The sequence below is a fragment of the Heptranchias perlo genome, chromosome 37 (assembly GCF_035084215.1).
Source record: "Heptranchias perlo isolate sHepPer1 chromosome 37, sHepPer1.hap1, whole genome shotgun sequence".
NCBI lineage: Eukaryota > Metazoa > Chordata > Chondrichthyes > Hexanchiformes > Hexanchidae > Heptranchias > Heptranchias perlo.
The window spans coordinates 6821461-6845410 of NC_090361.1; the positions used below are offsets into that span (position 1 = coordinate 6821461).

Sequence of the window (23950 nt, forward strand, 5' to 3'; positions counted from 1 at the left end):
AGTGCAGGAGGTGCTCTGATGGCGGTGAACACATTCCCAATAGGGTCTCCAATCAGCCTTCTAGGTTGTGCCAGTCCAGGCAGCCACTTACCGCTCAAGAGAGAGACCCCACGCGATCACAGTCACTCCTTCCGGCAGACCCATCGGGAGCAGCATTTCAGGACGGAAAACCCCGGAATTTCCAACTTCCACCCACTTCTTCAATCCTGGAGAAAGCAGAACATTTATTTCTCTTTAAATGCAACTCCAGATCCTTTGACCAGAGACCAATTCCGGCATTTGAAAAGCTCCAGTGTCTGTTGCCAACAACAATTCAGTAAGGACGAAATAAAACGGACACTACCTAAATCATCCTGTTCATCAGCCAGTTATGGGATTTAGTACAGCATCACACACATGCTAGATCTATTTGTTCAAATCCTGTGGTACAGAAGCCCATCAATAAATAAAACCCGTGAAACGGATTTACAGTCTGGTTTAAGTCAGCCAAGCTATGGGTATGTAGATTAAAGAAAGGCAAAGCCATGCATTTTACAGCACATCACGTTTCGCATGATGAACGCTGAGCCAAACGCTGAGAGATTAGGAGGGGTGACCTAAAGCTCAGTCAAAGAGGTGGATTTTAAGGAGGGTCTTTAAGGAGACAGAAGCCGAGTAATATTCGGGGTTTCAGGAGGGAATTCCAGAGCATCGAGTCTAAGCAGTTGAAGGCATAAGAGGCCAATCAGGAACAGCATGTTTGCGGAGGTGGGGGGGTCCTGGGCTAGGGGGAGGGAAGGTAAGAGTTACCAATGAGGCAAGGCCATGGAGGGATTTAAACACAGATAAGAGTTGTGAAATTTGAGGTGTTGGGGAACCAGGAACCACTGTAGATCAATGAGGGCGGATGTGATGGGAGAGCGCAACAGGATATGGGAACGGGGCTTTGGTTAAGTTGAAGGTGGAGTCTCGGAGGCCAGCCAGGAGGGCACTGAAGTAACGGAATCTGAAGATGCTAAAAGGCACGTTTTGGCTGCAGATGAGCGGAGATGGGGCATTTTTAGAGGTGGAAGTTGGAAGTCTGTATGATGGAGAGGATATTTGTAGAGGTCTCCTACATGGAAGAGTTTGAAAGGCACTCCCTTACTTATACCTCTAGAAATTGCCAGTCAGCTGTAGCTGATTTTCCCCTCCCTAGCCCAGGGGTGCAGAGGCGAACTGCCATCCACATCCGAGATTGGCTAATTCAGCACAGGCCTGGGATTAAACCTGGGACCTTCTTAGCTTGTGTGGGTCTGTACCACACCCGACAAATCCTTCTCCACAAAACTGTCAGGCAACTCTATTTCTACTTCCTTGAGCCACAGGTTTTATTTCACAAGATGGGCCTTCATCTGATCCCTTCCTACCATCTTGTTCCTACCGTGCAGCAGATGTAGGCTCAAAGCACTGCAGAGGAAATTAGCAACACCCTCACACATTCAAAACATATCTCATGGTCCAGTCTTACTGGGCGATGTCCATCAAGAGAGCCAAAACCAACCAATGAATCAATGTGGAGCTAAACCCACTTTATTGGGTGATTGGGCTCCTTATGGAGAGCCCCCTTGATCCTAACATGGGTCTCCTAGTTGGAGGCATATCAGAGTCATGCAGTTCCAGAGGGAGATCCAGCAAGACCCACCTATATGTCAGAACATAAGAAACAGGAGTAGGCCATATAGCCCCCCGTGCCTGCTCCGCCATTCAATAAGATCATGGTTGATCTTCGACCTTAACTCCACTTTCCCGCCCGATCCCCATATCCCCTGATTCCCCTAGTGTCCAAAAATCTATGAATCTGTGTTGAATGTACTCAAGGACTGAACATCCACAGCCCTCTGGCGTAGAGAATTCCGAAGATTCACAACCCTCTGAGTGAAGAAATTCCTCCTCATCTAAGTCTAAATTGGCTGACTCCTTGTCTTGAGACTATGACCCCTAGTTCTAGACTCTCCAACCAGGGGAAACAATCTCTCAGCATCTACAAGCCCCCTCAAAATCTTATAAGAATGTCAGTGTGCGAAGTAAAGCACTATATAAAAGTACCGCTATTACTGAATGCTCTGGTAGGTCAGAGAAGATCAGGCACACCCTCCATCTTAATTAGAAACCACTATAGAGTAGGACTCCCTTCCTGAACTATAGCGAGTAATGGAACAGCAATGTCCAGAGATGCAGTGGGCAATTTCAACAGAACCCTGTGCAAGAGGTAGCCCCATGGGAATGGGATCTTCTGCCTCTCCCTCTAAGGAATAGCTGAATAACCAAGTTCAAAGCCAGTCACCCCCACCCAGTCTTTTTTCCTTCTCCCCTGCTGCAATATCCCATGTGCAAACCCCCAATTAAAATCCACCATCGCGCATTCTGATTTTGCAGTAACACCATGTGTAGCTTCACTTGATAATGTACCTGCGTCTCTCTCCCCTTCTCTCCTGGAGGTATCGAGTCACACTAAGGTGAGGCTCCTCATGCATCAGCAGCCCTTGCCCAGCTGCTCATTCTTTGTGCGTGACTACAGTGTTGGCAGGTTACTCGGCTATGGGGCCCATCTCTTGTCCTCCTCAGACATCCCCACACTCATCACAGCAAGCTCACTCGATAGTAACCCCTGCCTGATTTGCTCTTTGGAGCCCGGTGGTGGGCAGAGCAAATGCAGCGCCCCTTGAATCCGCCCAAACTGAGATCAGCTAACCCCAAAAAATAATAGGGATTGAAGCAGGATTTCTGGCTCTGTGCGCGTCAGTACCACACAAAGTATTGCAAACATCAACAGAGTCACCAGGGGAGCTTACCAACAAGAGAAAAACAAGACTTGCATTTATATCGCTACTTAGTACATCTCTGCAAAATGTCTCAAAGAGCTTCACGTACAATTAATTAGTTTGAATTGAAGTGCCTTATGTAGGAAAACACAGCAGCCATTTTGCACACAGCAAGATCCCAGAAACAGTACTGTGGTGAAGGACCAGTTAATTAGTTTTGGGTTGAGAGAGGGAACATTGCCCAGGATAGCAGACCTCCTTGCTCTTCTGAACATACGAACAGGAATAGGCCATTCAGCCCCTCAAGCCTGTTCCGCCAGATCATCGCTTCCTTGAACGGTGACAGGGAATCTTGAGGGTCCACCTGAACAGACAGACTTGGTTTAACGGCTGACCCAAAGAATGGCCCGCTACAGTACAGCAATGGATTGCCAGCCTAGGTTCTGTGCTCGAGTCCTGCTGTGGGGCTTTAACAACCTTCAACAACTGCTCATCAGTTTGTAATGTTTTTAATTTCTCAAAAAGGGAGGGAAAAAAACCCAAAGCAGTTTGAAAAGTTGACGTAAGTATCACAGTTTTTAAAGAGAATTAAAAGTGCAATCTGCTTTTAGCACGGGATTTGTGACAGATTTAAAAGACCATATGGAGATGGGTAAAAGCTTAATTGCCCAATTACTGTATTAGCTTGACAGGAGCTGCTTTATGCTTGATCGGGCCCTATTCAGCTTATTAAGAAGAGACCCTTTCATCCATTTGGCACAAATTACACACAAAAAAAAGTGAATCTGTCTCAATCAGCAAAGTAACAAATAGACAGATTTGACTCTTGCACCTTCAGTCTGAAAAACAATTCTATTTTGAAAAAGTGGAGGCTGTGGATTAAATAAAAAGGTTATGCAAATCTGGTAACGCTCTCACCTCCCGAGTCAGAAGGTTGTAGGCTCAAGCCCCATTACAGACTTGAGCACGTAACCTTGGCCGTGCAGTACTGAGGGAGTGCAGCGTTGTTACAGGTGCTGTCTTTCAGATGTTGAACAGAGGCCTCGTCTGCCTGCACAGGTGAATGGAAACAATCCCATGGCACTACTTGAAGAGTAAGGAGGGTCATTCATTCATTTACCGTTTGTGGGATCTTGCTGTGCATTAAATGGCTGCCATGTTTGCCGACTTAACAGTGACAGTGCTTCAAAAATAATCGATTGGTTGTAAAGTGCTTTGAAATGTCCTGTTAAGTCACCATATAAATGCAAATTCTTTCTTCCTTTCAATCTACCGTTTACATTTTGTGCTTAGTGATGGTTCTGCATGAAACAGAGAACATTCCACTGCCTCCTCACCCCAAGGATCTTAGTCGAAGCAGCAGTGGTGATGCTACATTTGGCCTCTGTGCTCCCGAGATAAGGGCTCCTGCTTCTGATCATCATTCAATGACTACTCCTGGATGGGGAGGGAGGGCGGGGGTGTGTGTGCGCAAGAGAGCGAGAGATAAATCAGCCTTCACGGTGATGCCCCCCATAGATATACAACCTGCTTACGCACACACAGTCTAGGTTTCTACATGAAGAACTTGAGAAAGGTGCTGGATGGGGGAACTGCCACTCACGAAGCCCCTACCTCAGCAAGAATCAGTGCCATAAGGAGGGGCCATAAAGAGCTATATAAATTCAACCTGGGCAAGTGGCATATAGACATTGCAGTGATGGATTATAATATTGAAATAGAGGCTCTTGGATGAGACAATAAAAGGGTTATTAAAGAAAATGAGTACCCCCAGGAGGAGGAGGAGGCATTCCCACCCCAGTCATTGCATGAACTTCAAACAGTTTGTGATCTACCACATCAGGCTTTCTCCAGCCTTAACACTTAGTCCCCATTTCACTCATACCTTCATGATAGCTGAAGATCTCCATACTTGGCTCAGTGTAAGGGTTGAAGGCTGGCTTATAACGCAGTTTGGTTATACCTGTCAACAGGAAAAACAGAAAAAGACCCTCAAAAACTTCACATTTTTAAAGATTTTATGGGAAAATTAAAAGCCCACTTTTTATTAATAAACCTCGATTTTCAATAGGAGGCCAAGAAACAGTAAGTGAGAAGACAAGATATATCATAGCATAATGGTTGTTACCGGACTAGCAATCCAGAGGCCTGGACCAACAATCCAGAGAACGCAAGTTCAAATCCCACCATAGCAGTTGAAAATTTAAATTCAGTTAAAAGAAAACGTGAAAATAAAAAGCTAGTGAAAAACTGACCACGTAGCCAACTGGCTCACCAATGCCTTTTAGGGAAGGAAATCGGCCATCCTTACCCAGTACATGTGACTCCAGACCCACACCAATGCGGTCAACTCAACTGTCTTCTGAAGCGGTCTCGCAAGCCATGCACAGTTGCATCAGACCGCCATCAGCAGTTCAAGCCTTCCCGTGGTGACTAGGGAACTGTGCGATAAATCCCAACCGTGCCAGCGATGCCCACATCCCGAGAATGCATGAATTATTTTTTTATTTTTTTTAAAGGACCAATGATTAGGTGGCTTTAAGCTTTGGGTTTTAAAAGCCTGTGGATTATAGGAATGAGGGAGATGAGTTTCACAATTTTGACATTATTGAGTTGGATGTCATGAGAGCTGAATTAACATGGTCACTTGAAGCATCCATTAGTGACTATTTCTACCGATGTTAAAATTCAACTTCATCATTTCAATCCCAGCAGCTCCCCTTAAGCCTCGTCCCTAACAAGGTCTTCCACACTGAAACAGCAGTGGAGAAAAATAAACTGGTAAAGCAAAAAAAAAATACATTAAACGTAATATAAATTCTTTATAAATGGGTTTATTACCTTCCAAAAAACAGTATTATTCCTCAAATCTTTCAAAGAGAGACACACGTCACAATATATGGGCAGGAGCGATTTTTCCCCTGGCTCAAGTGTCAGTACTTACAGGAGAGAACAGAAAAGAACCATAGAGATAAGGTCTCACCTAGTTTAATGAAGAACTGCTGAAGAACACCCATCAGGTCACCCAGGGTCAGATTGTAATCTGCTACCACCCCCTCAATCTGGTGAAACTCCGCCAAGTGAGTGGCGTCCAGCGATTCGTTGCGGAAGACTCGATCGATGGAGAAATACTTCACGGGTGTGAACACTTCCTGTACAGTTCGGGGAGAGGATGACAGAAAACATTATTGTATTGGGTAGGCTGGACAGGAAAAAAAGAGAACATGCTTTGGACACAGTGTGAAGTCTATTGTGGAAGTTGCACCTCGTTGTAACTCTTTCTTTGCATTTTGTATCTTTGTTTCCCGCCCCCCTCAAAGCTACGGCTGGCCTCCAGAAAGACCCATTTAACCAGATCTTCTTGCAGGCCTGCCTAAGTACACCTAGCAAGTTAACATTAGGGTTACCAGCAGTTGGGAGAGACCCCTCCACATTGGGAGTAGGAGGCCACAGTACCCCACTACTCCAGCAGCTAGGAGAGATCCACGCGTCAGGAGCCAGCAACTCCAGCACCCCGCAGCTACGAGATGCCTACGTCAGGGTGACTCCAGTGCCCTACTACACCCCATATGATGACAGCTTAATACTCCATTTTTACTGTTTGTTAAGAGTTCCCTGACCCCATCGGATCACTCAACACTAAAACCTAACTGGCATTCGGAAGGCAGTGAGCGGAGCTCTGCTATACACACGACGCCATTCTCCTTGGGCAGGGCGCGTTGCAAGAGCTGGCAGTATAATTCAGGTCTGGCAGTCTCACACCAGACTCCACAGCCCAGTACATGAACATACACTTGAGGTACATCAAGACCGTATCTATTGTCCAAAGACCCTCTTTCATTATTTTTTGCACCTGCTGGAGATTATGCTATTCCTTCTAATTGCCCACTTGACTGGAGAAAGTATTATCTCTGTAGCTAGAGGGCAATAACCAAAAGGTCAGTCAACACTTAGTGAGCTTCCAATGCTCACAATTTTGTCTTGTATGTTGGGTTAGGGAAGGAGAGAAAGGCAAGAAAAATCAGATCTCACCATTTACTGGAAGTGACATTCAGTCATCTTAGTTCAGAAAATGCAACCCATTTTAACGTATTGCACTCAAACACTACAAAAAAGAAGTTTAAACGGTATATCCAAATGATTACTCTTATCAACTATAAATGTCACTCCCTAATATGAGCAGCCACCTTTTCATCCCCATTGAGAACTTTAAAAAAAACCCTTTCACATGTGGTAAGGAAACATTAATACTTTGTGGACATGAGCACTACCAAGATTAAGGCATAGTGTGCTGTTCTGTCCTGTGACTGCTATATCCACACACGTACCAACATATTAAAGGCTTGTGGAGGTGCTGTCCTGATGACTTTAGCTGGTTAAAGTAGGGAGTAGCTGAACTGCACGCACCCTAGGCTTGATCCCTGACCTGTGCTGAGTTTGCAGTGAGGAATGTTAACAGTTTAGTGCCCTGGGGACAAGGAGGATAAATCAAATGGGCCTAGGATTCGCCATCCCAATTACTGCTGTACAATGCATTTACCCAGGGCTGGGGGAAGGACTCACACGTGAAGAGCAGTCACTTGGATGAAGCACTGGAGACTGCGGCACCTGTGAATTCATTCCCTCGCAGGGGAAGGGAAAAATCCACTCACCTCTCGGGCAAGCTTGTACAGCATCCGTGCACTGACAGCTGTTGTGTGCGTTCGCAAGAGATTCTTTTGCGCTTCTTCAATCTTCCAGTCGTATTTGTATCTGAATACGTACACAAACACTAAACATTACTGACGCCACGAGGAACTAAAAAGAGTGCAACTTTTTGCACAACTTTACACATGGCACACTTCTCTTCAACTTGAAACAGAAACCCCTTTTAAAAGATCTTGTCATTTGCAATAGTCTTCTCCCCCTCCTGGTTCTCTTCCCTGCCCCCATCCCCATCAAAAGCAAACTGAGTATCATCCAAACAAGGGGCTGCTTTAACCAGCAAGAGGTAGAAGCAGATAAACAGCGTCTAAAGTCTAACAGGCCTTGCTGTGATACAATTATAATTCGTGCACTCTCTAGAGAATTGTTAAATCTAGTGTACGAGTTGCACTGTCCCTTGAATTTGAAAGCAAAATACCGCAGATGCTGGAAAATCTGAAACAAAAACAGAAAATGCTGGAAACACACAACAGGTCAGTCGGCACCCGTGGAAAGAACAGACAAGTTAACATTCAGTTCCGAAAAAGGGCTGCTACTGAATTGTAAACTGTCTTCTCCACAGATGCTGATGGACCTGCGTTTTACTTTTTCTTTCACGGACTCAGGACGTCCTAAAGCGCTTTACAGCCAATGAAGTACCTCTGAAATGCGGCAGCCAATTTGCACATAGCAAGGTCCCACAAACAGCAATGTGTTAATGACCAGATAATCTATTTTTAGTGGTGTTGGTTGACAACATTAGAAATCCAAATGTAAAAGCTCTGCACACTATACAAAGACAAATAAAACACACAACTCCTAACCGAACACAAGTAATTGGTGCTCACTTACCCCTGGGATCCATATCCTCCCTCTGAATGGACCTTCTTTACTCTTTCGAGATAATCCATTGGAAATTGTGTCGCAATGGCAGGTTCTGGGATTGGTTAAAAGAGAAAGAACGGGAATAATTAATAAGCAAAATTCCAAAAGGGAAGTTTTCATTATTGCCCATCCCACAGAACATAACATGGCACGACCTAGTGTGTCCTGTACAGATGTGGTTAATATCACTTCTCCATTAAACCACTGCAGGTTGGTTAATTGGAGTCAGTTCATTCCATGTACAGAAGGGCGTAATACGGGGTTGGAACGAACAAAAATGGGAGACTTGCATTTATCTAGCACCATGTCTCAAACTTCTCAAAGTGTTGCACATGGATTACTTTAAAGTGCAGTCACTATTAAGGAAGCAAACGTGCAGCCATTTTCCACCCACCAAGATTCCACAAACAGCAATGAGATGAATAACTAGAAAATCTGTTCTTTAGTTGGAGGGATTTTGACGCACACAAGGCGTGATTGTGGAGTTACAAATTTAGATCTTGGGTGCTACCAAGAGAGACGTGCGTGTACAAGGGCGCGCACACACACAGTTCACAATCTCAGCCATACAAACCAGTCATTTCCCTAGGGTGGGAGAGGGCAAGAGAAGGGGAAAATCAACTGAGAAGGAAGAATAAAAAAAAATCACCCCAGGTGACTCTTGCTCTCCTCCCAGCAGGCTGTTGTGAAGCAGATGGACGAGGCTTGGCAGCAGGGAAAGAGGTATTAGGGAGCATCAGATCTAAAAAAAGGTAAAAATCTCAGGCCACTCTCGTGTTCCTCCTATCCATGAATTAGAGGAACAAGGCCTGGGAGCAGGTTGCCAGTCAGCCCCTTGACAAAGGAGGGGTGCATGCATGGGAAGGGATGAAATAAAAAATAATCAACGGATCAAGGCAACATTTGCTAACTACAGCTACTAAACGTTCTCTCTCCCCCTTGGACCTCATTCTATCTTGGCTCCTTTTCTCATCTGAAGCCCTGACTCATGGTTTCACAAGTGCAGATTAACCAAGTGCTCATTACCTACACGTGAGCCTAGACAATGACTATCAACAGGCCACAGCTGAACCCAATCCCGTCCTCACCCCACTCGCATGCACTTTCCAGTCGGGGTCACTGGACAGCAACCAGGCAGAGAAACCCTGGCTTTCCCCTCCCTGGTACACTGGCACCAAATAGTGCCTCTCGGGGAGACCAAGGAACTAATCACAGATCAGAGAACAAATTGCAACCTTCTAATCTTTTTGACTCAGTATTGCGCCATGCGACCCACTGAGCCATCGGGGAGCTTAAAAGTTGGCGTTTAAACTCACTGTTACCCATTCCCCCCTCCCCAACCCACCTCAAAGCAAGAAAGATTTCCTACCAGACAGGAAGAATGTGTCATGTTGGTCTCGGGCTGGGTGTTGCTGTGGTTGGAAGAGGGCGTCAAAGTTCCAGAATGAACTCTCAATGAAGTTATTGGTCGGCATCTCTGTGAAACTTAAAAGATAAAAAAAAGTTTACACACCCCTCGAGGGACTGCAGTAATTTTCCTCCCCTTCACTATGTTCTGTGAAAAGTGACATTCTAATAAAAACACTTTGACAAGAGTGTAGCCACACCTGTCCTCTTATAGCGGTCTCAAAAATAAATAAAACTCCAGCGGAGATTCACCAACACGATGCACAAATGTTATTGTACACAAAAAGCGCAAATAATAAGGGCTGCATGTCTTGTCTCGAATTGGCTTAAAACATTTCCAAAAACAAAGAGAAAACGCTGCAGGGAAATGGCAGGCTAACATTTCGGGTGTTGACCCTTCAGTTCTGATCACTTGGGTCCTTAAAACTGGGGAAAGTACTGTACTGTCTTTCGGGTTAGACGTTAAAGAGAGGTTCCCCCCCCCCACCCTCGCCAGGCTGATGGGGATGGAGGTCCAAAACCCAGCACAGCAGTAAGTGGTGTACAGCCACAGGAAAAAGACAAACTTAGAGCAGAGAAGGTTGAGAAGGGATTTTGACAGACGCATTCAAAATCATGAAGGGTTTAGATAAAGTAAATGAAGAGAAACTGTTCCCATTGGCAGAAGGGTCGAGAACCAGAGAACGCAGATTTGAGGCGATTGGCAAAAGAACCAGAGGCGACAGGAGGAAAAACTTTTTTTAATGCAGCGAGTAGTTATGATCTGGAACGCGCTGCCTGAAAGGGTGGTGGAAGCAGATTCAATCGTGGCTTTCAAAAAGGAATTTAATAAATACTTGAAGGGAAAAAATTTGCAGGGCTACGGGGAAAGAGCAGAGGAACGGGACTGACTGGAATGCTCGTACAAAGAGCCGGCACGGGCTTGATGGGCCAAATGGCCTCCTTCTGTGCTGTAACCATTCTATGATTCTATAAACCGAAGCTTCCTTCATAGTGTAGCTGTAGAAACGAAGCCCCAACAACACCAGCTCAGGTTCCGAGGGAGGGAGCGGGGATAAGAACAAGGGCACGAAGATAAGCACCTGCTTTATTTGGGGGGGGGGGGGGGGGGGGGGTGGCGGGAGAGGAAAGAAGTGGAAGGGAAGAAAAGTAGAGACTCTGACCCCGCTGAGGGCCTACTGTCCAGCCTCAGGGTAGTGATACACAACAGCTTTTTACTATACCATTGTAACACAGAACAGGAGCACAAACTCCCTTCATACACATTAGTTAAATACAACTGAATAATCAGTGCATTTCCGATTAGTGTCCTCGGAATGCAATCAGCTGACATGATCATCAGCTACTTTTCCAATTCTTTTCCTCTCCTCTACAAAAAAAAACATGGTTAATCGCAGATCAATTTAGATTTAATAAAATAAACTCCACTCACCCCATTTCCAGGAATATCTGTCGGAACTGTGTTCGGACCTTCATCAAGGGGTGCAAGTGGCCACAGTCCGGAATGATGCCCAGGGCGTCAAAGTTGTACGGCTTGAACTGCTTCCCCTGCCATGAGCCACTGTCAACAGAATTCACACGGATGTGGCTTAGGGACCTCAGTGCTGCTTTCATTAACAATAACCCTCTGAGCTGATCAGGCGCACAGGCTCAATTCATTTAGGGAAACTTAGTTATCTCATAATTTGTGTTTTACCATGGGTACAACAATTAGTAGACAGTCCAGTTTAAAATGGGAACAAAACTGGATTACGGTGGATCAGCAGGTTATGTCAAGAACAAGAACAGTCACAAATTCAGACTGCTGTTTGTAGGTGTACAATGGGGTGTGGTACTGAGCCACACAGGTTCCAACTCCAATGCCCATTTTAAGATGCTGGTCTCCCCCAGAGCATCGGACGGAGTATTACAATAGCCTTCAGCACTAAAGGGAGAGGAAAAATGAAAATCAACCAAGGTTTCTACTCCCAATTACCATCCAGCGACTCTGCTATAGAGCGTGCCTGACTGGAGACTGGGCACGAACAGCATCGGGGCTCAACTGTGCTGCCTTTCTGTACTTGAATAGCACGCCGACACTCACCATCCGGCGAATAGCCACTTTGACCGCGTACTAAAGACCCACTGGATCCCACGGAGCGGTTTCCCGCAAGGGTCAGCGCTTCTCAGGGGAAGGAAGAATGAAAAACTGAAAACACTCCCATTTAAACTCAAACTAACGGTCCAGTACTTGTCATAATTGCAAGTTTTGTAACTGCTTGATTTAGGTCTCCTGTTCATTAGCAGCCAGGCTGCTAGGGGAATGCTTGCTCAGTGTTCGGTTTGCCGCAGTATGATCCACTACCCCTACCCGTCATGGCTGCCACCTTCATGGTGCGTGAGCCTGAGGCACAAGCCCATTAAATTCCATCAGAGCTGCAGCCACTGCTGTTGGTGTTCAATGCAGTAGGTTTCTCTTTAAGCCAAAATGCCTTTAACACTTATTTACTGTGAAGTCCTTATGCCTGTTTGAGAGTTGTTAAATCTTACTTGGCGATCATCTCCGGGGTGAGCTCAGTGTCTTGTTTAACCACCGTGGTGCTGAACAAGTTTCCTTTGGTGATCCAGTAGGTCTTCACCGTCCTACAGAAAAGGAACATCAATTCGATTATGCGTTACTCGCAGCGAAACGGTCAGCTCATAGGAATGTAGGGGACTTTCGTTTTCTGTATTTTTCCCTTCCCCTTTCCCCCCCCCCCCATTTTCAGTCTGCCCACCGTAGCAGGGCCTAGGCTGAGGGGCAGGCAGGTGACGTTTGGCCTCTGCTTGATGCCATTCTGCAGCCTATCTCCAAGAGCAGCATGAAGAAAGAACTTGCATTTGCCTTTCATGACCTCAGGATGTCCCAAAGCGCTTTATAGCCAACGAGGTACTTTTGAACTGTAGTCGCTGTTGTAATGTAGGAAACGCAGAAGCCAATTTGCACACAGCAAGATCCCACAAACAGCAATGTTATAGTGACCAGATGATCTATTTTAGGTGTTGATTGAGGGATAAATATTGGCCAGGACACCGGGGAGAACTCCCCTGCTCTTCTTCGAAATAGTGCTGTAAGATCTTTTACGTCCACCTGAGAGGGCAGTCGGGGCCTCTGTTTAAAGGCTCACCCGAGAGACGATACCTCAGACAGTGCAGGACTCCCTCAGTGCTGCACTGGAGTGTCAGCTTGGATTTTGTGCTCAAGTCACTGTAGTGGGACTTGAATCCACAATCTTCTGACTCAGAGGCATGAGGGCTGCAGTGAAGCCGCCCAATGCGACCGGCATCTCAGCTTTCCTTCCTAGTCTGGGGACTATGGGGTTGGGAGGTCCCTGGCTGCTGCTTGCCACATACCGCCATACCCAAGAATGACTGAGAAAAAGTTCTCACTGTACAGGTGTGGGAGCTATAGGAACAAATGCACAGTCACAGGTATAGCCTGGGGCTCTACTTATTATGAAGTAGTTTCAGTGATGCTCCTCTGTTTGACACAAAGTGTCTTTACTCATAAGTTTGAGCAGCCTCTCAGGCCAATAATTAAAACGCATCACAGAAAACTATTTACCCACTTAAGGCAAAGTATTTCAATGTTGTGAGATACTCTTCATTCATCACCTCAAATTGCTTTCATCGCTAGTGACAGAACTGTTTAAAAAGGTGTAATTTTGAGCTTGCAGATCACATAAATCCCCAAAACCAACAAGCTCAACCTAAGCAAACGTGGCATGACAAATTAAAAGGCTTGTACAAATCCTGCAGAGAGGAAGGACAAGGGGCTCACTGGGACAAATACAAGAAATTGTAGATGCATGGGACAAAGAGTGATCAGAGGGAGAGAGAGAGATCCGGAAAGAGGGATAGGGGGAGCTGAGGCTAAGCATAACGGTAAAGGTTCTCTTAGTACCACAATGGTAAGGGCAGTCAGAGCAGAGGCGAAAACCATAAAATATTTGAACAGGCTTGAGACTGAGGGGTAATACAAAACAGTAAATATTCTGAATCAATACCTCCTCCAAATATTCACAAGGGGAGACAAGAGCAACATGGCCTCAACAAACAAAGATATCCAAATTAAAATCAATGACTCTTATAAATAAAGACAGAGGTCCTAGAGAGGCTAAAGAACTCACCTCAGCCTGACCGGCATCAAGAAGCAGCAACAACAGAGCTCACCACAAGTGTGGATAGACACATGTAACGCTCCATTCCCCCCCCAGCGGTTAAGTGGTAATGTTAGGAGAGAGGGTGGGGAGGCTGCATTCTTTCACAAGACCCACATGAGGTTTTAAAAGTTCCCTGGTGCTTTAATAGACCTGTTAACCTGATAAAATGCAGCTTTGCACCAGGAGAGAGTTATACCGTAGCCGCTGGGATCTCAGGCCAGCAGGAGGTGTCCGCCTGGAGGACACCTCGCATCACTTAGTTGCAGTGCACTGGACATCAGACCTGCCGCTCGGTTTCAATGGGCAGCTAAAGCCACTGTTTTGATGCAGGGGCAGTAGAACTACACTGTATAAATGTACTAGTGGGTATTTTTCCATAGTATGGTATTTCACTGAATCATAGCATCTCACAGCACAGAAGGAGGCCATTCGGCCCATCGTGCCTGTGCTGGCTCTTTAAGCTATCCAATTAGTCCCAATCCCCTGCTCTTTCCCCATAGCCCTGCAATTTTTTTTCCTTTTCAAGTATTCCCTTTTGAAAGTTACTATTGAATGCGTTTCCACCACCCTTTCAGGCAGCACATTTCCACTGAAATCCTAATGATCAGCACCCTACATGGGACCACCAGTTATGAATGGGAAATTTATAAGATTTTCTCCCTGCCATGCAGTTTTCTAATTTTTTAAAGATAGAAATTTTAATTCACGGAAGAGGTCGTGTGCGCCACCTGCTGGTCAAATATTGGTCTAACACCGCAAATCTACAGTACCGACTGCCATCTACAGAAATGAACTTGCAATTACAGCTTCTTTCTCTGTTTCAAGTCCCTCTTTTTTTCCCCCCCACTAATTCCTCTGGCCTCACAAGGCAACACATCAGTGGCAAATAATCTACTCCAATAACCCACTATCAGTGCAGGCTGCTTGACATGCAACAGCAGCCAGCTGTCCCTCCTGGATGGGATGCTCACGGTGCACAGACAGAACCAAAAAGAAAAAAATACTTGAATTTATGTAGCACCTTTCATGACCTCAGGACGTCTCAAAGCACTTTACAGCCATTAAAGTACTTTTGAAGTGTAGTCACTGTTGTAATGTAGGAAACCCACCAGCCAATTTACGTCCACCCGAGGGGGCAGATGTGGCCCTCAGTTTAACGTTTCATCCAAATGTCAGCACCTCCCTCAGTGCTGCACTGGGAGTGTCAGCCTAGATTTTGAGCTCAAGTCCCATTAATGCTGGGTGATGAGCATGCAGCGAGGAAGTACTAAATTCAAGGAGTCTTGGTGGAGCAAACAGCAACGGCAAAGCTAGAGTACAGTCACACAGCACAGGTTAACAAATCTGAGCACTGGTTGGCCGATTTACTTCTGGTACCCTGTCCAGGTAGCTATTTTTCATGCACGAGCAATCTAATGTGACTGCACACATATGAACTCCTGGTTAGAATAGGATTGGACTTGGCTCTGATGGTTTCAGCTGCCCATTGAAACCTAGTGGCAGATCTGACGTCCAGTGCACTGAAGCCAAGAGATGAGAGGCAGCCATCTCCTGGTGATCTGAGGTCGCAGTGCCTAGAGTATAACTCTCATCTGGTGCTAAGCTCCAATTTAACATGCTGAAATGGTCCATTAAAGCACCTGGGAATTTTTAAAACTTCATACGCGTTTTGTGAAAGAATGCAGCCTCTGCATCCTCTCTCCAAACATTACCACCTACCTGCTTGGGGGGGGGGGGGGGGGGGAAGCGTGTCCTCCCACACTTGCGACGAGCTCTGTTGTTGCTGATGCTTCTCGGTGCCGGTCATACTGAGGTGAGTTTAGCTCACATCATGGCTCTGATGCCTCCCATGGTCAAATAGCTTGTTGACAATTTTAGGCAAAAGGCGGGGGGGGGGGGGGGGTAGAATAAACACACAAGGAGGCAAAGCGTTTGGAAGACTTACACCTCGCTGAGCAGCTTTCTCTTTTTCAGTTCGTTCTTCTCTTTGTCGTCCAGGTCCCTGTCCTTCCCCTGTTGGACCAGCAGCAACTTTGTTTTGACAGAATCTTCAATGCAATCAGCCTGTCAGAGGAAGGCATGTTATAGCTGAGCGTTAGATGTTAGGAAAGCAGGCAAAAACAAAAGGATTCATTTAATTTGGACTCTCTGGACAACGAGCACCAAACTTGAGGGCACAATACAAAATTTCACAAAATTGGTTATTGGAAGCAATTTTTTCACACTGGGTGTTCGATATTGGACCAAAGTATCAGACAATGTAGTTAACGCCAGGTTAATTAACACTTTTGAAAATGAAATGGATGGACAGGTGTGTCGAAAGGGGATCGAGGGTTGGAGGCATTACTGGATTGAATTGATTCACGCGTGGCTTAAAAAGAAAATATAGAGATCTGTTTGGGGGTGAGGGGAAAGAGACCCTGACTGAGGTAATCCAGTGTAGAATGTAGGAAGAGTGAGTTTGATGGCTGAATGGTCTTTTTTTTTTAGTTCCAAGCTGTATGTTCCAATTCGTAATTCAGAAAAACTAATTGTTTGCAAACAGGAGCCAATTGTGATAAATGGACCGCCATATGGTGATGGGTAGAATACTAGAGCCTGGACGGACGGACGGACACATACATACCCCTATATAAGCTCTCCTATATGAAGCATACAAGAGTGTCTCCAATTGATATCCAACACCTCAATACAATTAACACTCTGCTATAAATCATACAATGAACACAAATCCCCCTTACCGCCCTGTTTTTGAACTTTTTTGCTCCCCTTCTGCCCCAACTGAGAAGATAGATAAACAGCTGGCTCTCAGGCTCACGACTAAACCACCTGCTGAGAAGACAGAGAGGACTGAGAGTTGGAACCCCCTGACTTTCCCTCCCGCCCTGTGGGGAAATGCCTGATCTAAACTCAATTCCCCTCCAGAGGACACAGGTAGTGAGCGAGATGGAGAATTCACCACCCTGGGAATTGCAGGTAGAGATTTCACATCTCACCAGCTTTGGTTCAGGTTCAATCACCATGTTTGCCAAGCTAGGTGCTGTTAGCACGAGGTCCTCCAATGCATTTCTCTACATTAATCATGTCTGGGAGATTAAGCTGTTGAAATGACACTGTGAATATTAGCACACTGTGTGACAGGATTCAGACTTGTACCGCGATGCTTGCCAAGCGAGGCACTTGTGTGGCAAGATCCTTATCTTGACTGTACCATCAGGGGACGGCACTGAGCCAGGTCAGGTACAGAGCGGCACCAGCAGAGAAACTGACCCGCTCGGCGGGAAATGGTGTTGGTGACATAATCCATTGGTGCACGGACATTGACCAACAGAACACGTGAAAAGAAGGGACACAACATAAAAGGAGCTGGCTGACAATTAGGATCAGGCCAAAAAACATGCACCTCAATCAAGCAAGAGTTATTTACCTCATCAGATCATGTGACTAATTCTGTGTTGCAATTGGTCTGCAGTTACATCATGCAATACCAACATAAACTTCACTGCTATTTTTCCATTCAGAGTGTCTATACATATTCAATGGTTTTTCAAACTCTATCGTTATGTTGTAGGATTTATAGGTGTGCAAGAAGAAAGGCCATTTGGTCGCTTCCTTTCAGAATACAAACCCACAGTGTCTTCCTAGACAGGACCTTGGAATTCGACATTTCAACTGAAGGACGACACCTCTGACAATACAATACCGCACTGGAGTGTCGGCCTTCATTCTGCACTCAAGTCCTGCGTAAGGTTCCAACTCTCATCCTTCTGACCCAGAGGCGGGCGTGGAATAAGGAACTGTTCGAGGGCCAATAGGTTAAACCATCACAACGTTTAAACTCAGTTCTGAGGAAGGGTCCATATACCCAAAAGTGTCTTGTCTATTCCCTCCACAGATGCTGCCTGACCTGCCGAGCGTTTCCAGGATTTTCTGTTTTTATTCCAGCACTTTGCTTTTTCTACAACATTTAAACTTAGTTCTCAAAAAAAAAATTCCCTTCGCTCAAGTATGGCTGTCATGGGTATATCCAAAGATACGAGCAGGAGTATACTATGACTCCATACAATGTATCCTCCTGCACAAGTATACTTGATAATTTTACAATGAATGCTGGAGTGATAAATGCGTGCACAAGCACATACAAACAATTTTTTTCTTTTAAATAGCTTCAGCACTCCTGGTTACCTTCCAGCACACCCTGCAATATCCCCACCACCGCCCATGGGAGAATGATCTGCAGCAGAGGTAAGTATTCTATAACTTGTGATTTGAAAGACAGACATTAACTGAAAAGATTCTCTCTACAAAAGTGAGGTAAGGTGAAAAGAAAAACTGCAACTACTGAAAATTTGAAATACACCAGAAATTGGTGGAAACACGGAGCAGGTTGGTCACACCTGGGAAGGCGGGTGTGGGGGGGAAAAGAGAGAACAATAAAAAAGGCAGGTCATTGTTGGGTAGACACCCTGGAAACATCTCCACCTGAAGCCAGGACATTAATCTGTCTGGTCTGTTTTCCCTTGCTGATGGACCTGCTGAGCATCACTGGCATTTTTTTGATTTCATCCCTCGACAAAGATTACAGTTCTGGGAGGGGGAAATCCGAGTTCCAAAAGAGAATATTGCCTTCAGCTGATTAAATCTGGATAGCTCTGCACGGGTTAAGAGATTCAAGTTATACAGATACCAGGGAGTTTGGGGTCGACTTGGATCACTCGTCTACCTACAGCCTTATAGATCCGAGGTCCCCCTTCAGCCTTCTTGTCTATGCGGATCCACTTATTAGACATGGCCTTGCTGAACCCGACTTTTCCACTTGGGAGTTTCTGTGCAAAAGTCGGAAAGAAAAAAGGTTAGTTTTTGAAAACAGCATTTAATCCTATGCAAATAATGCTGTTAAATCGCATTTTTTGCAGATCTAAATACGGCATTAGAGGCTGACTCAAGACAGGCCCAAGACTTTTAAAACAGTACAGTAATCGTCGCAACGTGCTCACCATCAGATCACCCTGAGTAATTCCATTTGGTGGAATGGCATCGAAGACTTGGGCTTCATGGCTGCCTTTCTCCACGATTTCTTTCCCTTCGTCGGTCAGCTCCCAGTGCTTGCTGGATCGCAACTCTGCCTCAATCATCTGCAGCGAGAATAAACCCGAACATCAGCATTTTGTTTTTTGTTTGTGGTGTCTCGCTTTGCTCAACAGGAAATAGAGAAACAAATAATAAAAAAGGATCCAACATTGATGCAGAAACCAATATTCAATGTCGAGCACCTCCACTGGCTCCAGTTGGTAATAGTAGAATGTAATGGAGGCAGAAGACTAGAAGGTCCTTATGGTGCTTGTGATTCTGAGCCCGTGTAAACCCACCATACCGTGGCTGCAGGGTGCACTATACAGGATGCAACTCGCTAAGACTTCCTCGGCAGCACCACCCAAACCTGCAACCTCCACCTAGAAGGGGATAAGGGGAGCAGGTGCATGGGAACACCACCACCACCACCTCCAAGTCACCATCCTGACCTGGACATACGATCGCTCCTTCCTTTGTGGTCGCTGGGTCAAAATCCAGCAACCCCTCTCCCTAGCAACACTGCAGGAGCTCCTTCACCGCACGGACTGCTGTTCAAGAAGGCGGCCCAGCACCACCTTCCCAAGGGCAATTAGGTAGAGATGGGCAATAAATGCCAGTGATGCCCACATCACAAGGGATGAAATGAAATAAGACCCTCCTTGTAATTACAATGCAGCTCCCTGCTGGGAGCCTCCTGTCAGACACTGACACTGCTCCAGTTGTGTGCATAGTTTGGGACATTGTGTCTATCTATTACCTGCCAACCTGAATCTGGCATTAAGGGCGCCCTCCCCCCCCCCCCCTTAAAGCGGGCGTTAAGGGCGCCCTCCCCCCCCCCCACCTTAAAGCGGGCGTTAAGGGGCGCCCTCCCCCCCCCCCCCCACCTTAAAGCGGGCGTTAAGGGGCGCCCTCCCCCCCCCCCCCCCACCTTAAAGCGGGCGTTAAGGGGCGCCCTCCCCCTCTCCCCTTAAAGCGGGCGTTAAGGGGCGCCCTCCCCCTCTCCCCTTAAAGCGGGCGTTAAGGGGCGCCCTCCCCCTCTCCCCTTAAAGCGGGCGTTAAGGGGCGCCCTCCCCCTCTCCCCTTAAAGCGGGCGTTAAGGGGGGGCCCTCTCTCCCCTTAAAGCGGGCGTTAAGGGGGGGCCCTCTCTCCCCTTAAAGCGGGCGTTAAGGGGGGGCCCTCTCTCCCCTTAAAGCGGGCGTTAAGGGGGGGCCCTCTCTCCCCTTAAAGCGGGCGTTAAGGGGGGGCCCTCTCTCCCCTTAAAGCGGGCGTTAAGGGGGCGCCCTCTCTCCCCTTAAAGCGGGCGTTAAGGGGGCGCCCTCTCTCCCCTTAAAGCGGGCGTTAAGGGGGCGCCCTCTCTCCCCTTAAAGCGGGCGTTAAGGGGGCGCCCTCTCTCCCCTTAAAGCGGGCGTTAAGGGGGCGCCCTCTCTCCCCTTAAAGCGGGCGTTAAGGGGGCGCCCTCTCTCCCCTTAAAGCGGGCGTTAAGGGGGGGCCCTCTCTCCCCTTAAAGCGGGCGTTAAGGGGGGGCCCTCTCTCCCCTTAAAGCGGGCGTTAAGGGGGGGCCCTCTCTCCCCTTAAAGCGGGCGTTAAGGGGGCGCCCTCTCTCCCCTTAAAGCGGGCGTTAAGGGGGCGCCCTCTCTCCCCTTAAAGCGGGCGTTAAGGGGGCGCCCTCTCTCCCCTTAAAGCGGGCGTTAAGGGGGCGCCCTCTCTCCCCTTAAAGCGGGCGTTAAGGGGGCGCCCTCTCTCCCCTTAAAGCGGGCGTTAAGGGGGCGCCCTCTCTCCCCTTAAAGCGGGCGTTAAGGGGGCGCCCTCTCTCCCCTTAAAGCGGGCGTTAAGGGGGCGCCCTCTCTCCCCTTAAAGCGGGCGTTAAGGGGGCGCCCTCTCTCCCCTTAAAGCGGGCGTTAAGGGGGCGCCCTCTCTCCCCTTAAAGCGGGCGTTAAGGGGGCGCCCTCTCTCCCCTTAAAGCGGGCGTTAAGGGGGCGCCCTCTCTCCCCTTAAAGCGGGCGTTAAGGGGGCGCCCTCTCTCCCCTTAAAGCGGGCGTTAAGGGGGCGCCCTCTCTCCCCTTAAAGCGGGCGTTAAGGGGGGCCCTCTCTCCCCTTAAAGCGGGCGTTAAGGGGGGCCCTCTCTCCCCTTAAAGCGGGCGTTAAGGGGGGCCCTCTCTCCCCTTAAAGCGGGCGTTAAGGGGGGCCCTCTCTCCCCTTAAAGCGGGCGTTAAGGGGGGCCCTCTCTCCCCTTAAAGCGGGCGTTAAGGGGGGCCCTCTCTCCCCTTAAAGCGGGCGTTAAGGGGGGCCCTCTCTCCCCTTAAAGCGGGCGTTAAGGGGGGCCCTCTCTCCCCTTAAAGCGGGCGTTAAGGGGGGCCCTCTCTCCCCTTAAAGCGGGCGTTAAGGGGGGCCCTCTCTCCCCTTAAAGCGGGCGTTAAGGGGGGCCCTCTCTCCCCTTAAAGCGGGCGTTAAGGGGGGGCCCTCCCTCCCCTTAAAGCGGGCGTTAAGGGGGGGCCCTCCCTCCCCTTAAAGCGGGCGTTAAGGGGGGGCCCTCCCTCCCCTTAAAGCGGGCGTTAAGGGGGGGCCCTCCCTCCCCTTAAAGCGGGCGTTAAGGGGGGCCCTCCCTCCCCTTAAAGCGGGCGTTAAGGGGGGGCCCTCCCTCCCCTTAAAGCGGGCGTTAAGGGGGGGCCCTCCCTCCCCTTAAAGCGGGCGTTAAGGGGGGGCCCTCCCTCCCCTTAAAGCGGGCGTTAAGGGGGGGCCCTCCCTCCCCTTAAAGCGGGCGTTAAGGGGGGGCCCTCCCTCCCCTTAAAGCGGGCGTTAAGGGGGGGCCCTCCCTCCCCTTAAAGCGGGCGTTAAGGGGGGGCCCTCCCTCCCCTTAAAGCGGGCGTTAAGGGGGGGCCCTCCCTCCCCTTAAAGCGGGCGTTAAGGGGGGGCCCTCCCTCCCCTTAAAGCGGGCGTTAAGGGGGGGCCCTCCCTCCCCTTAAAGCGGGCGTTAAGGGGGGGCCCTCCCTCCCCTTAAAGCGGGCGTTAAGGGGGGGCCCTCCCTCCCCTTAAAGCGGGCGTTAAGGGGGGGCCCTCCCTCCCCTTAAAGCGGGCGTTAAGGGGGGGCCCTCCCTCCCCTTAAAGCGGGCGTTAAGGGGGGGCCCTCCCTCCCCTTAAAGCGGGCGTTAAGGGGGGGCCCTCCCTCCCCTTAAAGCGGGCGTTAAGGGGGGGCCCTCCCTCCCCTTAAAGCGGGCGTTAAGGGGGGGCCCTCCCTCCCCTTAAAGCGGGCGTTAAGGGGGGGCCCTCCCTCCCCTTAAAGCGGGCGTTAAGGGGGGGCCCTCCCTCCCCTTAAAGCGGGCGTTAAGGGGGGGCCCTCCCTCCCCTTAAAGCGGGCGTTAAGGGGGGGCCCTCCCTCCCCTTAAAGCGGGCGTTAAGGGGGGGCCCTCCCTCCCCTTAAAGCGGGCGTTAAGGGGGGGCCCTCCCTCCCCTTAAAGCGGGCGTTAAGGGGGGGCCCTCCCTCCCCTTAAAGCGGGCGTTAAGGGGGGGCCCTCCCTCCCCTTAAAGCGGGCGTTAAGGGGGGGCCCTCCCTCCCCTTAAAGCGGGCGTTAAGGGGGGGCCCTCCCTCCCCTTAAAGCGGGCGTTAAGGGGGGGCCCTCTCTCCCCTTAAAGCGGGCGTTAAGGGGGGGCCCTCCCTCCCCTTAAAGCGGGCGTTAAGGGGGGGGCCCTCCCTCCCCTTAAAGCGGGCGTTAAGGGGGGGGCCCTCCCTCCCCTTAAAGCGGGCGTTAAGGGGGGGGCCCTCCCTCCCCTTAAAGCGGGCGTTAAGGGGGGGGCCCTCCCTCCCCTTAAAGCGGGCGTTAAGGGGGGGCCCTCCCTCCCCTTAAAGCGGGCGTTAAGGGGGGGCCCTCCCTCCCCTTAAAGCGGGCGTTAAGGGGGGGCCCTCCCTCCCCTTAAAGCGGGCGTTAAGGGGGGGCCCTCCCTCCCCTTAAAACGAACGCCGCTCCCCTCTAAATTATTTACACCACCAACACTTACATCGCCCAACGTCTGCAGGCTTTTGACGGCCCCCACCACCAGCTGGTGATCGAGGCCCAGGGCGACGGCCAGGTCCCCGCTGTCGGCGCCGCCATCCGCCTTTTCCAGCCGCAGCAACAAAGCCTCGAGCACCGGCTCCGCCATCTTGCCGCACCAGCCCTGACCTCTCACCCCGGCGACAGGCAGCTGCTGGAGAATAAAACAAATATATATAGATCATAAAACTTTTCTCACAGCGCCAAATAATCATCCCTTTCAAATCATTCTATAAAATCTACACCATTTAAAATATTTTATTTCTAATTGGTTTAAATGTGATCACGTGTCACAGCTCACTATCCCAGAGATTCAACATAAGCCAATTTGGATAATATTTTCTAGTTTCTATTTTTAATCTTATTGATAACGTGGGTTTGATTAATTATTAATTATCATACACTATATATATTGTTTTCTTTTAAAGAACTTTCTTCCTGTTCAATAATTGCAATAGAATTTTCATCCAAATCTATCTATCTCTCAACATCTCTATCTATCTATCTATCTGTGTCACTATCTATTTCTATCTCTCCATCTATTTCTCCCTATCTCTATTTATCTATCTATCATTAGGTTTTCCAACCCTCCAGGATTGTCCTGGAATCTCAAGCAATTAAATATCAATCTCCTGGACACCACTGCGAGCAACCCGGGAGAAACAACGTAGGGGCATTAAAAAACATTGTGCACTTTTTTTCATGTTCTTTAAACACTTTCATTTACGAGTGTGGCCGTCAAGTCCGGTCGGATGTATTCCTGGAGGTTTGATCGCATGCCATTTGATCATGTGATGTTTGCCCACAGTTTGCAAATCTTATTGCGCTGAGCAGCCTGTTTGTTACTGCACTCACTGAGCAGATGTGAGAGGCTCTATTGACCATCATTCCTGTTCCAGGGTCCTGGGAC

At 48.5% G+C, this 23950-nt stretch overlaps 1 protein-coding gene across 1 annotated transcript in view; it reads right to left on the bottom strand.

Annotated features, from left to right (window-relative positions):
* farsa (phenylalanyl-tRNA synthetase subunit alpha) overlaps positions 1-23188 on the bottom strand; it is a 29529-nt gene extending 6341 nt beyond the window's left edge. Inside the window, exons 1-12 of the mRNA XM_067973049.1 lie at positions 23006-23188; positions 18937-19074; positions 18667-18765; positions 15885-16003; positions 12288-12380; positions 11191-11319; positions 9721-9836; positions 8319-8403; positions 7436-7535; positions 5767-5935; positions 4669-4746; positions 92-206 (exon numbers count right to left, since the gene is read on the bottom strand). Coding sequence (XP_067829150.1) covers positions 92-206; positions 4669-4746; positions 5767-5935; positions 7436-7535; positions 8319-8403; positions 9721-9836; positions 11191-11319; positions 12288-12380; positions 15885-16003; positions 18667-18765; positions 18937-19074; positions 23006-23149 — 1385 coding nt within the window. The 5' untranslated portion in view covers positions 23150-23188. The remainder of the gene's footprint in view (positions 1-91; positions 207-4668; positions 4747-5766; positions 5936-7435; positions 7536-8318; positions 8404-9720; positions 9837-11190; positions 11320-12287; positions 12381-15884; positions 16004-18666; positions 18766-18936; positions 19075-23005) is intronic.
* Between the last annotated feature and the right edge of the window lie 762 nt (positions 23189-23950).